General features: G+C 43.7%; 1 protein-coding gene across 10 annotated transcripts in view; it reads right to left on the bottom strand.

The window, feature by feature from the left end:
- Positions 1 to 17850, bottom strand: part of BHMG1 (basic helix-loop-helix and HMG-box containing 1) — a 484779-nt gene that overhangs the window by 329541 nt on the left and 137388 nt on the right. For all 10 annotated transcript variants that reach the window (XM_033953753.1, XM_033953748.1, XM_033953746.1 and 7 more), the window contains one exon: positions 1759 to 1920. In XM_033953753.1, coding sequence (XP_033809644.1) covers positions 1759 to 1879 — 121 coding nt within the window. In that variant the 5' untranslated portion in view covers positions 1880 to 1920. The remainder of the gene's footprint in view (positions 1 to 1758; positions 1921 to 17850) is intronic.

Here is a 17850-nt window from a genome sequence, read left to right as displayed (position 1 = left end):
TGTCAACATGAGATGGGATGATCCCTGTTTGTTATGCAGTGATACTCGCTATGAAACAACTAAATATGCTCAGAATTGTGTAATTTTGCCAAGGATTGAAGTCCCTATTCGACATTCAAAACAAAGTAAATTATTTTAGCACTAATGGCAGAATTATAAGAAGGGTACCTGTCAAATGAAGTGCCTTCACATAAAGGATCTTACTTCCTTTTGGCATTAGTCAATGGATGAAAAAAGCCGACACTGATTTAAAATGTTAACTGCGTCACCATGTTAAAATAAACATGATAACGTATGCAAACACAGCCATCTAATCCACTGTCAGAAAAAAAACCAGGAGTTACAAAAAGGCCTGCCATTCTATTTCACTGTTTAAACCGTTCGGATGGAGAGTGTATAATTTATGAATTCACCTTTGTTCTCGAATTCACAATTCATGTGCCAAATCGCCCCTTCTTGTTAAATTGGGAATTTCCAAGATTGAAAAACGTAGATCACCGTCAGCATGGGGTATGTCTGTCCAATACTGGACCAATGGTACTTCAACATTGCTTGTTCATATCCTGCTTAGATGTTCAGCAATACGTAATTCCTAGCAGTTTGGCCAATATAATAAAGATGACATGGGCATTCAATAATATATATTACCCCACTGGTGTCGCAATTCGACGACATATTGGCTGTCCTTATCTTTACCCAATTTGGTACTAAAAAACTTTCCAATATACTGCAATACTGGCAGAATTTGCAATGACCACACGGTATAAGATCCTTTATGTGAAGATACTTCATTTGACAGGTATCCTCCTTATAATTCTGCCATTAGTGCTAAATAATTTACTCAAAAATTGTAAAACTAAGTACTAAATTTCAAAAAAATTTTCACACAAGTTGATTCAATATAATGAAGCTATTTATTTATAAAAAAAATTATTTATTTTTATTTTCCATATATGCGATGACTAGGTGGTGGGTCTCGCTATAGGGACTTTGGTCCTTAGCAAGATTACACAATTCTGAGCATATTTAGTTGTTTCATAATGAATATCATTGCATCACAAACAGGGATCATTTCAGTTCATGTTGAGTTTAAGTAGAGCAAACCTCCTTCAAAATGCTGAGTAATGATGTTCTAATCATGTGCACCTGATATACCTACTTTGGTCTCTGTAGTTGTATAAGTTAGCAAAAATCCAAAAATCCGAATCCATGGGTGTAGTTATGGGATGTCCTAGAAATGAGATGTGCATGCGACTTGTTTATGTTGCACTAATTAGTTATACCCATAAATCTACCTACAGTATTGGGGGCTCCCCTACAATATACCTGTGTGTGATTTGAGCCACTTTAAGTGGGAGGATATGTGAGGGTGTCCTAATTTATTCCTCAGTTAGAATACACATTTTTGTGGATATCTTTTGTTTCATGAGTAAATCAAGGAACACTTTTGTTGTTTACCTGCAATTACATCACTTTCTTTTCCAGAGATAAATAAAAAAAAGATCTGACATGTATATGTGAACATTTCTTAGAGAAAGAACTGAATATTTCATTGGGTGTCCTAATTTTTTCACATGACTGTATAGCTGTGTGCAAAATGATCTATACAGAAAATCCACTCTGCATATTTAAGAAGAGCTTCCCATATTAAAAGGGAAAGTGCCAGAGCCCTTAGCCAATAGGAATTTGCATGATCATCTTTGACAGAACAATTCAAAAACTAGAATGAGGGAATTTAATCTACTTTGATAAACCAACCAGTTTTCTTGGGGTGTCTACTTTTTCGGGGCTTTTTGCAGGCTCCCAGCACTCTTGGTCTCTTGATACGGGGAGGAGTACATGGTGGGGAGTCTTCTTTTCCTTTCTTCCAGCCAGACATTTCCAATCCAACAAGCTGGTCAGTTTCCACAGAACTAGGCACTATACAAGAGCAGAAAGAGGAATCAGGAAATCTTACTAGAATGGAGAGAAATTGAATTTGGTTAATTATTTAGATCTTAGATTTAATTATTTGCCTGTCCAAATCTGAGCTTAAAGCAAGTTACAATCAAACAAGTAGGTATTTCCTTACTCAAGGGGATTTACAACATAAAAAGCACAGTTACTTACCTGTAACAGGTGTTATCCAGGGACAGCAGGCAGATATTCTCAGATGGGTAACATCATCCGCAGAGGCCGGTACAGACAATGATAAGTGTACTGTCACTTTAAGCTTCAACAAAGCTTTATGGCTGCCTGCACCACACATGTGTAAGTTCCTTGCCACTCGACACCGGCTCACAAAGTCATCAGTTCTATGCCCAAGTGAAGAAGCCAACAAGGGGAGGTGGGTGGGCTGTGAGAATATCTGCCTGATGTCCTGGATAACAACTGTTACATTTAACTGTGCTTCATCCCAGGACAATCAGGCAACATATTCTCATAAATGGGGCTCCCTAGCTTAACTGAAAGGGATGGAGGGAGAGTTGGCCTCTAAATAAAGAATAAATGGTGCAATACCACTGAATGAACTCAGACACACCATCTGATATGAGTATGTATAGAATAATGGAAGGACCTCGATTGAGTAGTAGCCTCAACCTGATTAAGTAATAGCCTCAACCTCACTGAGAAGTAGCCTCAACCTCATAGTAGTAGCCAAATGCGAACATAGGAGAGCTAGATGTTATGAAGACCCAGGTAGAATGTCTAGTTGAGTTTTGGAATGTGGGATGTTTAAGGATGTAAAGGAAACAGGTTATGTGAAGCCCTGCATGGCTTAAGTTGTTGTATGATAGGGAACGGGCTGACTGAGCTAACCTGGGGTTAGGAAGTCGCCAGCAGCGTTCCCTAGGGATTACCCTGAGAGCTCTAGAAGGTCTTCTGTAAGGTAAATAGAGGTTAGAGCTCTAGGTTCATCAATTCTGCTTGCGAGGCATCCGCATCCGGGCTCTGTCGATGACATCACCCATATGTGAGAATACCTGCCTGCTTGTCCTGGGATAAAGCACAGTTACTTACCGTAACAGGTGTTATCCAGGGACAGCAGGCAGCTATTTTCACATATGGGTGACGTCATTGACAGAGCCCGGATGCTGACACCTCGCAAGCAGACTTGCTTGAAGAAACTTGCGAGTGCCTTCCCGCCCAGCGCAGGGCGCATCTCCTCAGTTCAGATAGTAGCAGATAAGCCAACCAGAGGAGATGGGTGGGTGAGTGCTTTATCCCAGGACAAGCAGACAGGTATTCTCACATATGGGTGACCTCCAAGCTAACCAGAATGGGATGGTGGGAGTGTTGGCAATTTAAGAGAATAAATTTTGTAATTCTGTTCGGCCAAACTATCCATCCTGTCTGGAGAAAGTATCCAGACAATAGTGAGAAGTGAAGGTATGAACCGAGGACCAAGTAGCAGCTCTACAAATTTCCTCAATAGGTATAGATCTGAGGAAAGCTGCTGAAGCTGCCATTGCTCTGACTTTATGGGCTGTGACTTTACTGTGAAGGGATAATCCAGCCTGGGCATAGCAGAAAGAGATACAAGCCGCCATCCAGTTGGAGATGTATGCTTAGAAATAGGATGGCCCAACTTATTTGGATCGAAGGAAACAAAAAGTTGAGGAGCAGTTCTGTGTGGTTCTGTGTGATTCTGTGCGTTCCAAGTAGAAGGCCAAAGCAAGTTTACAGTCCAGAGTATGAAGAGCTGATTCTCTAGGATGAGAATGAGGCTTTGGAAAAAACACTGGAAGTACGATGGATTGGTTGAGATGAAATTCCGAGACCACTTAGGTAGGAATTTAGGATGAGTACGAAGAACCACCTTGTCATGATGGAACACAGTGAATGGTGGGTCAGAAGTTGCAATTTCCAATTCAACTGGCAAGCCAAACATTCCCCAACCAAGCCCAAAGGGACAAAAAGGATTAGGAAAATGACAGCTTCCAGAGGTTTGGTAAACCCAGTAGAATTCTGGTCACATTACGAGGTCTCAATGGACTCAGACTCCCTCTCTGTAGACTCTTGGACCAATACGAGCATGCAAATTCTAAACAAGATGGCACCCGTCAAATTAAGAAAAATGAGAAATAAAAACCTAGACGGCTGGTTTGACGCTGAGCTAGGAACAGCGAAATGAGAATTATGAAAACTGGAAAGACAATGGCTAAAATCAGGAGATAACAAAAGAAGAACAACTTGGAGACTAAAATTAAAAGAATACAAAAAACTTATAACTAAAAAACGCACTAATTTTTACACACAAAAAATAAACTTTCCCAACACTAAGAATCTATTTAAACTAGTTAACAATCTTTACGATATACAGGCTTTTTCCCATACCACAACAGACTCCCTGCTATCGGCCAATGCTTTGGCTGAATTTTTCAACTACAAAATCAATAACCTAAGATCCAGCCTACCGACCTCCACAGCCAACCATTGAACTACCCAGTTGCCCAACACATTGATGAACAGAAGGTAGACATGCTCTGGAGCAATTTTCCTATCCCCACCTAGAATTAATTCTGCAAATTCTACTCAAAATATGGAGATTCGTACTGCAGATTAGATAGTTGCCCACCTAATGTCATGAAAGCCGCTCCAGTCACCTTCAAAGCCAAGCTACACGATTGGCTCTCCTCCCTATTGCTGTCTGGTACATTTCCCAAGGAGTTAGGTCAGATACTAATCACACCAATTATAAAAAATCCCAAGGAATCTATTAAGTTGACATCGAATTATAGGCCCATTGCAAACATTCCCTTTTTTGTAAAGCTGATGAAAGGCTTGGTAACCCAAGATTTAGTATCGTACCTGGACAAATTCAGCATACTTCATGACAACCAATCAGGTTTTCGTTCCGGGTTCAGCACGGAAACAGTTATTGCTTCATTGCTCGACTCCCTCCTGAATCTATTCAGCCAAGGTTCTAGTGCACTAATCCGTCAGCTAGACATGAGTAGTGCCTTCGATTTAGTCGATCATGCCATCCTAACTGACTGCTTGGAGACAATTGGACTCACTGGTAATGTATTGAAATGGTTCCAAGGTTTCCTGACTAAACGATCGTACCGAGTCCATAGCGACAACAATCAATCCTCCAGCTGGGTAAACCCATGCGAAGTCCCACAGGGTTCCCCCCCCATCCCACACCCTGTTCAACATTTACCTAGCCTCATTGGCGATTCTACTACAAAAATTAAAAATCAAATTCTATATCTATGCTGATGATATCACCATAGTCCATCCTCTAACAAACCTGACTCCCGAAAAGAAGAATCATCTAGCATCAACACTAAAGCAAATTGAGATGACCGAGTTCAAACTGAAACTCAACTCTGAAAAAACCAAATTCTTCCTGGCGAGCCTGAATGACAAAATCAAAGATACTTCAATTTCCCTGAATGGACAGGACTTCCCTATTGTTGATTCCATAAAAATCCTGGGAGTGACGCTAGACCGTTACCTCACCCTAGATATTCACACAGAGTCACTGATCAAAAAAGGCTTCTCAACACTATGGAAACTTGGAACCATCAGAAAGTACTTCGACGCAGCATCTTTTCACCTACTGGTACAATCCTCCATCTTAAGCCTGCTCAACTACTGTAACATCATCTATCTGTGGTCCCTCAAGAAAACCATTCAAAGACTCTGAATCATACAAAATTCAGCAGTGCGACTGATTTTCAGCATAAAAAATGGGATCACATAACCCCCTACTATCAAAAACTCCATTGGCTGCCCCAAGAAGCAAGAGTGCTGTTCAAATTTGCCTGCCTTTGTTTCAAATCTATTCTTGGTATGGCCCCCGTATACCTGGTCTCCCATTTTAAATTGGATTGTTCCACCAGGCCTACACACAGAATACATATGTTCAGCCACCCTACAATAAAAACCTGCCAATACAAAAGATTCCATGACAGAACTCTAGCCTTCCATGCAAGTCAACAGCACTCCTCATTCTATCTTAACTTCAGAAAACTAGTTAAAACCAACCTGTTTAACCGATTTGTAACCAAGAACTCTTAAACCTTCCCCTGTACTCTTATTACATGTACTCGATATCCCTACATTATGACTTTATGTAATCAAAGACTTCATTGTTATTTTTTTCGCTGACTGTCCAGCTCTTCTTGTTGTAAACCGCCTCGAACTACTATGGCTTTGGCGGTATATAAAAATAAAATTATTATTATTATTAGTAGTAGTAGTAGTAACTAAAGCTTGCAGTTCACTGACTCTTTGAGCAGAAGTGAGGGCTATGAGAAACATCACTTTCCAAGTGAGATACTTCAGATGAGCCTTATCAATTGGTTCAAATGGAGGCTTCATGAGTTGAGTAAGGACAACATTGAGGTCCCAAACCACAGGAGGCGGTTTGAGAGGAGGTTTAACATTGAAGAGTCCTTTCATGAATTTGGAAATCACTGGATGAGCAGAGAGGGGTTTCCCTTCAATAGGCTGATGGAAAGCCGCAACTGCACTGAGATGGACTCGGATCGATGTAGACTTGAGGCCAGAAGTGGATAAGTGCAAAAGATAATCCAAAACAGAAGATAAGGAGGAATGCTGAGGCTCCTTATGATGAGAAAAACACCACGTAGAAAATCTAGTCCACTTTTGGTGATAGCATTGTCTAGTGGTAGGCTTCCTAGAAGCTTCTAAAACATCTCTTACAGATTGAGAAAACTGAAGAGGAGTTACGTTGAAAGGTACCAAGCTGTCAGGTGTAGAGACTGCAGGTTGGGATGAAGCAGAGATCCTTGACTCTGTGTAAGGAGAGAAGGAAAAACTGGTAGAAGGTATGGCTCCCTGGTCTGAGTTGAAGTAGAAGGGAGTACCAAGGTTGTCCTGGCCACCGAGGAGCGATTAGAATCATGGTGGCATGATCGTTCTTCAACTTGACCAGTCTTGAGAAAAAAAGGAAATGGAGGGAATGCGTAGAGGAAGAGATTCGTCCATTCCAGAAGAAAAGCATCTGCCTCAAGGCAGTGAGGAGAGTATATCCTGGAGCAGAACTGAGGCAGTTTGAAGTTGTGGGGAGCCGCAAAGAGATCTATCTGAGGGGTCCCCCACTGTGAAAAAATGTGATGAAGAGGCGAGGAATGGAGAGTCCATTCGTGAGGTTGCAGAAGACGACTCAAGTTGTCTGCCAAGCAATTCTTCGCCCTTTGAATGTAGACAGCTTTGAGGAAGGTGTTGTGGCGGCTTGCCCAGTCCCAAACCTTCAGAACTTCTTGACAAAGGGAGGCAGATCCCGTCCCTCCTTTTTTGTTGACATAATACATGGCGACTTGGTTGTCTGTCCGGATGAGGACTACCTGGTCGCAAAGAAGATGTTGAAAAGCGTTGAGAGCCTTGAAAATTGCTCTGAGTTCCAACAGATTTATGTGACATTGATGATCCGTACTGGTCCAGTGGCCTTAAGTACGGAGACCATCGAGATGAGCGACCCAAGCATAGGTCAAAGAGTCTGTCGTGAGGACCTTCTGATGAGGGGGCGTTTGAAAAAGCAAGCCTCTGGAAAGATTGGAAGAGAGCATCCACCAACGGAGAGACTTCTTCAAGGAAGGAGTGACTGAAATGTGTCGAGAAGGAGGGTCGCAAACTTGCGTCCATTGAGATGCTAGGGTCCACTGAGGAATTCTGAGGTGAAGTCTGGCAAAAGGAGTCACATGTACTGTGGAGGCCATGTGACCCAGAAGTACCATCATGTGTCTCGCTGAGATGGTAGAGTGGGAAGACACTGTATGACAGAGTTGAAGAAGAGCTTCCAGATGTTGTTCTGGAAGGAATGCTCTGCATTGGACAGTGTCCAGAACAGCTCCAATGAATTGTAGATTCTGTGAGGGCTGAAGTTGAGATTTGGGAAAGTTAATTTCGAATTCCAAACTTTGTAGGAACCAGGTAATCCGATGGGTCGCTACAATAACCCCTTGAGATATAGAATCCTTGATGAGACAGTCATCGAGGTAGGGAAATACCTGAAGATCATGGTTTCAGAGAGCTGCCGCTACCACTACCCCTACCAGGCACTTGGCGAACACTCTGGGAGATGAGGCCAGGCCAAAGGGTAGTACTCTGTATTGATAATGCAGATTCCCCACCGGAAATCTGAGGTATTGACGGGAGGCTAGATGAATGGGGATATGAGTGTAAGCCTCCTTGAGATCCAGAGAGCAAAACCAGTCGTTCTGCTCGAGAAGGGGATAAAGAGATGCCAGGGACAACATTTGAAACTTTTCTTTGACTAGAAATTTGTTGAGAGCCCTGAGATCCAAAATGGGCTCCAGATCGCCCGTCTTCTTCGGAACAAGGAAGTAACGGGAGTAAAAACCCCTGTTCTGCTGTTCCAAGGGAACTGGTTCGATGGCATAGAGAGAAAGCAGAGCTTGAGCTTTCTGAAGAAGAAGGGCGGTCTGGGATGGATTGAAAGGATACTCTCTTGGAGGAAGCTCTGGTGGAACCTGAGTGAAATGAAGTGAGTATCCTTCCCTGATGATGGTAAGCACCCAGAGGTCGGATGTAATTATCGTCCATCGGTTGTAAAAATGATGGAGACGACCTCCTATAGGGGGAAAAGGAGACAGAGTCAGAACGTTGGAGGTTAGGTGCAGCAAAAAGTTGGAGTTTCTGTTGCTTCTGAGGTTGCTGTTTTTTCAGAGGAGGGCGAGTATAAGGAGCCGGCTTTGGAGCAAAACGCCTTTGATAGATAACAGCAGGGCGTGCAGGCTTGGCAGGAGCTGGCTTTGGTTTAGGTCTGACGACTGAAGCAAATGATTTTTCATGGTCAGATAATTTCTTGGTGGCTGCCTCGATGGATTCATCAAAGAGGTCGTTGCCTTGACAAGGAAGGTTAGCTAAGCGGTCTTGAAGGTTAGAGTCCATGTCAATGGTACGAAGCCAGGCAAGACGACGCATAGCTACAGAGCAAGCAGCCACTCGGGCAGATAACTCAAAGGCATCATAAGATGATTGGAGGAGATGGAGACGTAACTGAGAGAAAGAAGCAATGACTTCTTGAAACTCAAAATGCATGTGGTTATCCATATACGCCAAAAACTTCGGTAGAAGAGAAAGAAGAAATTCAAAATAAGTGATGAAATAAAAATTATAATTGAGGACTTTAGAGGACATCATAGCATTCTGGTAGATTGTGACCAGCCAGATATTCTACCTGCTCAGGTCCCAGTTAGGACAGAGAAAAAAGTGGAAGAAAAGAAATCCTGGAGAGGAATTGGGAAGGGACAAGTAGTTACTGAACATAATAATAGCACTGTCCACCGGGGGAGCCCAGGAGGCCCTTGGAACACTGCCAGGGCTGACAAAGCAGGGCGTTTCCCCAAGGTACTTAAACCTGTGTGTAAGAACAGAGAAGGAAGCCAGCTAGGGAGGAGGTTTAATCCTTTCCTCCCTAAAGAATCCTCTCAGCCAAGCAGGAGCAATGGACCCGTTCCAATGGAGGTACTAGAGGAAGGTCAGGTTGAAGACCCTGTGTTACCTATGGAATTGGAGGAAGGTTGGTCAGAATGTGCTCCTCAAGTCACTGAAGCAATGCAGGTGGACTTTGCCTCCATTTCCAAGCAGTGAGTGTGATTTTGAATGCTGGACTGTTTAGAGAGTGTTTTGTTTTTTTGTTCTTGCTATTTTTCTTGTTACAAGCTTGGGAGTGATTATTGGGGAGAGGTTTTGCTGTTATCCTGGGTGGGAACTGTGAGAATCAAACTAATGATTGTTTGTGTGCAAAACCTATCACTCCCTCGTTTTCCTGGCGATATAAGGAACTATGTTTCCACTATAAGCAGGAAGAGTATAACCAAGAGTCAGAAAAACACTATGTTGTAAACAAAACAGACTGACTCTTTAACAGTATCACAACCCCGGAGGAGGACCCGTTGCACAAAAAACTTAGCTCAGAGACACAAAACTCTGAAGAGGGAGAGGTAACCCCCTCTTAGGTAAAGAGTTTATCTTCCAATCATTGCTTCATAAAATGTAACAAACGAGGCCAGCATCTACCATGTGGACATTGCAAATACTGCCAGTTCAGTGTTACCACTTCACAAATGTCATTACCTTCTCGATGTAAATACACTCAGCATGCGACAAATTGCAACACTCATCACGTTATTTACGCTATATCATGCCCGTGCCAGCTGGTATATGTGGGGAACACTACCCGAAGTTTGAAACATCGTATTGGAGAACACATGAGCCGCATTCGCACCGCAGTGCAGGAGGCCCCTCTCGTGCAGCATTGGCAGAAAAATAATCATGCCATAACAGATTTAAGATTTACAGTTTTGGACTGCTATTACAACACCAGAGGTGGTGACACAGCTCGTATGCTGTGGAGAAAGGAACAGAAATGGATTTATGATCTCAATACTCTTCATCCTTTTGGCCTCAATAACGAAATCGAGTGGGTAGCGTTCCTCTGATCTGGTCTGGCACTTATCAGGTATATCTGCAGTCAATTGCTCATTTTTGAAGTCATTCTGTTCCTATTTTGATTTTTTAGCGATACAGTGACGTCATCACGTTTGCTACGTTCGTTTTCCCGCCTTTCTCCGGTTTAAATACCGCAGTGGGGGCGGGCGTCCTGCGTAGCACAGAGATTTTTTCAACTGCAGAACGGTATGTACTCCTTCTTGCTCCTGTCCATGTAGCTAGCTGGAAGTTTTGTTATGTTTTGCAAGGGTTTGTGGCTCTTTGGAATTGTACTAGCCCATATCTATTGCAATGTGACTTTTTGTTTTTGTTTTTGCATTTCAGAACCTGTTGTAAAAATTTTCCATAGTTATTTACCTATGGCAGAATTCTATTAATCAGACGGGGTCTCCTGAAGTAGACACCGAAACGGGGCCGCGTCGGGACCCTGATAAGTATTGTTAAGACTTATTTATAAGTACTTCATGAATATTTCAGTGCCTACCTGAATGCAAAATTTATCTAATTTTTTTGAAAGTATTTGGAATGCACAATGCATCATTACTAAGATATATACACAGTAAAAATTTTATACCTTTGAGCTGGACTCGTTTGTTACATTTTATGAAGCAATGATTGGAAGATAAACTCTTTCCCTAAGAGGGGGTTACCTCTCCCTCTTCAGAGTTTTGTGTCTCTGAGCTAAGTTTTTTGTGCAACGGGTCCTCCTCCGGGGTTGTGATACTGTTAAAGAGTCAGTCTGTTTTGTTTACAACACGATATAAGGAACTAGCCAGAGGCTTGTAGAGACTGTGACACTTCTGGGAAGTGGAGATAAATACCTAAGACTGTATTGTTGTTGTTTTTTTTTTGTTTTGTGATTTTGAAAATTGCCTGCTTTTGTAGCAGCCAGTGTTTGGTTTGAGTTGGACTACAAACGCTGAGCACAGCTGAAGTGTCCTCAGTGCTGAAGGCAAGGCAAAGACTGGTTTGTATTCTGGCTTTGTGCTATTTGAGTTGTTTCTCACTGTTGGTGCAGCTGTTTGAACATTCTGATCAATGTAGTGGTTGTCTGAAGAAAACTACTTGCCTGAATTCAAGAAGAATAAATATGATTTTGTTTTTGAAGAAATAGAGGATAATGACTTTGTGTTGTTTTTGATTCCATCTTGGAATCCGGTCCTGCAGGGTGGCTCCAGTCCGGGCCACACGTCTGGGTGCTATTGGTGAGAGGTGCCATTGTGATAGATATACAGGACTGTTCTGCATTACAGTGGGCCACATAAATTTTGGTGTCAGAAGTGGGATCTAGCACCTCCTGCAGGACATCCGAGGAACTGCAAGTTAAAAAAAAAAAAAAAAAAGGAAAAAAAAATATATATTTTTTTTTTGTTGCGCCATTTTGTTGGACTGGCGTGTCTTGGATGTTCTTTGAAGATTGTTGAACTATTGACCATATTGTTTTGTTTGGAGAAACCTTTTGTTTTGAAAGACTTTGGCTGGGGTTCCTGTGTCCAAGTCTAAGGAGGAGTTTCCAGCCGGAAACCGGAAACCAAGAATCCAAAACAGCCGCATATCCTGTAGAGGACAGCGTGGAGCTCAGTTGGTGGTCGGAGGAGGAAGGAGACAGACCGGAGTTCCAGTCTTCCAGAGCCGAGTTCCAGGAGCGCCCAGAGGAACCAGTGGACCGAGCCGGAGACCAGTTCCAGACCGGATACAGCACGGGCGGTGCACCCAATCAGCACGAATGCGAAGACTCACCAGTATCTCCGGTAAGAGTACCTAGGGGTAGCTGGTGAGGATAAAGTGGTGTTGGTTGGGGAGGACTGGAAGCTGGGGAGGCTAGCAAGGGGAGGACACTATTACCAAGCGGCCACACTTGGGTTCCTTCTCTTGTTGTTTTGTTTTCTAGGTTTTGCTATGGAGCAGACCCAGATATTGGCGGCATTAGCTGGCGAACGTCAGAGACAGGCTGAGGAGCTAAAAGGCATCCTAAGGACCAGCGAGGAGCGTTGGCAAGCCAGCCAGGACACTATGCTACGCCAACACGGAGAACTGCTGGCGAGCATGCAAGAACAATCAAAGATTTTTGCTCAGATCTTACAGCAGACCACGGCACAACCGCTTCATACGGGAATGCAGGGTGTGCTACCTCAGACTCTGGTAGGATTGACTACTTTGTCTAATGTAAACCTGTGCAAGATTGCGCCCGGAGATGCTCCAGATGATTTTCTATACTCATTTGAGCGCATAGCGATAGCTGCAGGATGGCCTCAGGAACAGTGGGTCTTTAGACTGTTGCCCTGCTTGGCTGGGGAATCCCTAGCCGCCTTTCAAACCATAGGGCCGGAGCAGGCCAACAATTACCTGGCTGTAAAAACCCATATCCTAGATTACTTGGGATTTACTGGGGAACATTATAGGCAGAAGTTTAGAGCCACTCAAATGCTACATTCAGAAAGGCCTAAAGCACTACTCCAACGCATTACCAAGTTGGCAGAAAAATGGTTGCAGCCTTTTCTGAATGATGCAAGGGCACTATTTGGGGAAATAGTGAAGGAACAATTGTTGGAAGCGGTCCCGAAAAATATTAAATCATGGATAAAAAAAACAAAACTGTAAAACCCTGGGACAGGTGCTGGAAGTAGCAGAGGCCTATCTTGACTCTCAAGAACTCATAGGAGAAGGCTCAGGTATAAAACAAACTAACTCATTTAGGCAGAATCCTGTAGAAGCGGATAAAAATTGGAATAAGAAAGTCCCATGTAAAGATTCTCCATCCCCCTCATCTAGAACTAACATACAGGGAAATGGAAGAAAATGTTATAGGTGTGGTAGATCAGGACATTTACAAAAGTTCTGCCAAGAGAGAAGGGATTTTGTGGCACTACAGGAGTCTAAGGGATCAGATGAGCTAAAATGTCAGGTCCCGGTTTGGCTGGCGGGTAAAAGGATGCAGGCCTTGATCGATACCGGAGCGGAGCAATCGGTAGTTTCCAGATTACTCTGGAGGCAGTGTGAAACTTCCAACCCTAGGAAGGGAAAAGGAAGTAGAATAGATGTAAGATGTGTGCATGGGGATTTAAGAAGGTATCCTTTGGGTAAGATAGCATTTGGTCATGATAGGAAAATGTATGACCTATCGGTGGCTATCATAGAAGCTTGTCCCTTTCCTTTAATTTTAGGAAGGGATTGGTCAGGATGGGAGGACGCAGTAAGAAGAATTAATCAGGAAAGGGGTAAAGCCAAAGTAACGTCCAGCTCATATCCTAAACTGGTGTTGGGGGCACAGGTTAAGGATGGGTACGGGAATAGGAAGGAGAAAAGAAAAACAAAACGATTTTCTTCGTCTAACGGTGGACCAGGATGGCGGCCCACACTTAGGTGGGTCCCACTTTCCGATAAGGCTAAAACACCCACTCAAGCATACGCTAAAGCGGCGGGCTATGATATTTATGCGGCTCATGACCAGGTCATTCCCGCGAAAGGTAGGGCGTTAGTTAAAACAGACTTACAAGTCTCACCTCCCCCAGGATCTTATATTCGAATCGGATCCCGGTCAGGGTTGGCCAGGGAACATTGCCTCGATGTGGCAGCAGGAGTTATTGACCCTGATTATAGAGGCAATGTTTCTGTCCTTCTGGTAAACCAAGGGGATTGTGAGTATAAGGTAGCGTGTGGAGACAAGGTAGCCCAAATGATATGCGAAAGAATTTGGCACACAAAGTTGGAGCGTTGGGTACACCTTAGGGAAACCAGTAGGGGTAATAAAGGTTTCGGTTCCTCAGGGGAGAATTCCCTTAGGGAGAAGACAAAGCCAGAAATAAACTCGTGCCAGGACAGCAAAGGAGGTGACTTTAAGGAAAGTGTGATACACCTCCAGCAGGAGATAATGTCTTTACGTAATAATATCCAGGAGTTCACGGTCCGGCAGGAATCTCAATGGAAAGACGAAATGAGAGCACTGAGAGAGGAATGCTTGGATGTTGTGTCTAGATCCGTCCCTGTAAATAAGTCATCAGTCAATATGGGCATGGTAGAGTTAAAAGAAAGTTTAAAGCAGGAGATGATAGCACAGGGACAGCAACAAATGGACAGTGTAACGAAGTTAGTTGACCAAGTAAAAACTCAGATGCAAGAGATTCAGATCCAGGTATCTGATGATCAGGTCTGTCGAAAAGAACTCTTACAGCAACTTAAAAAATTGCAGGCCGAACAGGAACTTTGGGCTAGCCAAGGGATTGAACCCACTACTCTGAGTAAACAAAACCTGAATAATAAAGCCCAGATAGAGCATCAAGCTGTTCAACTAGGCAATATTAAGGACTCAGTGAAACACGTGGGGGGTAGTGTTACCCACTTTCAAGATCAAGTCCAGGAACGTTTCGAGGAATTAGCGCAGGTTATGACAGCTATAACTAGCAGAATTGACGACTTAGAGGAGACTGAGGTTCGTACAGGAAGGATAGAGACTGAAGCATTGAACCCGACAGTTTTGCGTTGGCCCGAGGATTTTGATAATCTGTGCCCTAATTCTCGCCCTGAAGGGAAGAAAGATCGCACCCGAAAACACCGGTAATTCTGGTGCTTATAGGGATAAGCATCGTCTAAGGGTGGGGGTATGTGACCAGCCAGATATTCTACCTGCTCAGGTCCCAGTTAGGACAGAGAAAAAAGTGGAAGAAAAGAAATCCTGGAGAGGAATTGGGAAGGGACAAGTAGTTACTGAACATAATAATAGCACTGTCCACCGGGGGAGCCCAGGAGGCCCTTGGAACACTGCCAGGGCTGACAAAGCAGGGCGTTTCCCCAAGGTACTTAAACCTGTGTGTAAGAACAGAGAAGGAAGCCAGCTAGGGAGGAGGTTTAATCCTTTCCTCCCTAAAGAATCCTCTCAGCCAAGCAGGAGCAATGGACCCGTTCCAATGGAGGTACTAGAGGAAGGTCAGGTTGAAGACCCTGTGTTCCCTGGAGAGTTACCTATGGAATTGGAGGAAGGTTGGTCAGAATGTGCTCCTCAAGTCACTGAAGCAATGCAGGTGGACTTTGCCTCCATTTCCAAGCAGTGAGTGTGATTTTGAATGCTGGACTGTTTAGAGAGTGTTTTGTTTTTTTGTTCTTGCTATTTTTCTTGTTACAAGCTTGGGAGTGATTATTGGGGAGAGGTTTTGCTGTTATCCTGGGTGGGAACTGTGAGAATCAAACTAATGATTGTTTGTGTGCAAAACCTATCACTCCCTCGTTTTCCTGGCGATATAAGGAACTAGCCAGAGGCTTGTAGAGACTGTGACACTTCTGGGAAGTGGAGATAAATACCTAAGACTGTATTGTTGTTGTTTTTTTTTTTTGTTTTGTGATTTTGAAAATTGCCTGCTTTTGTAGCAGCCAGTGTTTGGTTTGAGTTGGACTACAAACGCTGAGCACAGCTGAAGTGTCCTCAGTGCTGAAGGCAAGGCAAAGACTGGTTTGTATTCTGGCTTTGTGCTATTTGAGTTGTTTCTCACTGTTGGTGCAGCTGTTTGAACATTCTGATCAATGTAGTGGTTGTCTGAAGAAAACTACTTGCCTGAATTCAAGAAGAATAAATATGATTTTGTTTTTGAAGAAATAGAGGATAATGACTTTGTGTTGTTTTTGATTCCATCTTGGAATCCGGTCCTGCAGGGTGGCTCCAGTCCGGGCCACACGTCTGGGTGCTATTGGTGAGAGGTGCCATTGTGATAGATATACAGGACTGTTCTGCATTACAGTGGGCCACAAGATGCAACGTCCAAATTTGTCCATAATTTTTCCCTCCCTTCCAGGAGGAACTGTGGCATAGACCTTGGAAGGATGGGATCTCTTCAAGGAGGATTCAACAAGCAAGGATTGATGAGATAACTGTGAGTTGTCAAACCCTTTGCGATGCACAGTTTTATACCTCGAGTCCAATTTTCCTGGAACAGCCGGTATGGAAAAAGGAGTCTCCATGCATTGAGCAAAAGTCTGATTCAAAAGCTTATGTAATGTAAATATGTATTACCCAACGTAATTATTTATAGTTTGTATTGTTTGTTTCTTATTGACTATCTTTTTAATATGTACATCGCTTTGAATTTGATTAAGCGATTAATTAAGAAAAATAATAAACTTGAAACTTGAACTTGAAGCTTGAGACACAGCTGGAGGTTGAGGAAGACGCATGACTTCTAGATATTCCTTAGAATATTTGGAGCCAGTATCCAATTGTACATTTAAGTCTACAGCAGGAACGATGAGAAAGATAGCTGATCTGCCAATGCTTTGCCTCGAGAAGGATTCGAGGACGTCGAGGCAGCCTGTGTCGAAGAAGAAGCTTCAGCATAGAAAAAGGCATCAAAGGAACCTGGTGACTTGGACGAGGCAATCGAGACCGGAATATCCTCGAGATCCTGTATCGGAGACCTTGAATGAAGAGTCAGTGGTCTGGTCGAGGTTGGAGTAGATAGAGGCTTCGAGGAAGATGGTTTATCCTGAGACGAACGATGCCTGGAAGGATGCCTCGATGAAGGCCTCGACTGGTGGTGAGAACTGTGTCTGGAAACAGATCTCGAGGATCGAGGAGATTTCACCTCGGAGACGTAAGCAGCCGATGCTGATGTATGAATAGAACTAGAGGCTGTAGATCGAAGCTCCAGAGGCTTGGTGGAGGAACCTCGATGAACTCTGAAAGACTCTGCTCCTTGCTTAGAGTGTGAGGATTCTCATCGATGCACTCGCAAAGAATCCAAACACGATGCTTCTCGTGTTTGGATGGCAGACCAGACACTCACAGAGACTCTGCTCCCTGCAAAGAGTGTGGAAGCTCAGACTGGAGCATAGGAAGCGGCTCGACCTCGTGGGAGTCTGCTGAATGTCCAGGCTGGATAAGAAGAAGCAATTTAAGTCCCATGTTAGTAACGAACTGAATAAACTGCTTCTCTAACATGGTCTGGAATGAAGCTGGCAAGGATGGATCCGCGTCTGAAACCGGACCACCTGCCTCGGATGGAGGTTCTTTCGAGGTAGTATGAGTGTGCTTTGACTTATTAGTCTTGGGACACTTTAATCACCACCGGTAGAATAGACTGCTGATCTATCTGACCTGAGGAAACAGGGGAAGATACAGCAGGTGACGTCGAAGCAAGAGCCACTGCAAACGACGAAAGTCTGATGAGGCTCGAGGTGGATGCAGTAGGTGCAGAAGGTGCCTTGATGGAAGTTGAGGCCGAAGACACCTTCGAAGTCGAGGGATCAGTAGAAGAATCCATCTCAAAAAGCTTGTCCACCAGAATGCAACGACACTTGAAAGCACGAGGCTGAAGTGTTTGGCAAGGCAGGCATGACCTAGGATGATGTTTTGGCCCAAGGCACTTGAGGCAGCGTCTGTGAGGGTCCGTGATAGAGATCGCGCGCTGACACTTGCTACACCTCTTAAAGCCT

The sequence above is a fragment of the Geotrypetes seraphini genome, chromosome 8, assembly GCF_902459505.1.
Source record: "Geotrypetes seraphini chromosome 8, aGeoSer1.1, whole genome shotgun sequence".
NCBI classification, from domain to species: Eukaryota; Metazoa; Chordata; class Amphibia; order Gymnophiona; family Dermophiidae; genus Geotrypetes; species Geotrypetes seraphini.
The sequence above is the reverse complement of the archived record's forward strand: the minus strand, read 5'-3'. Positions and strand labels throughout refer to the sequence as shown.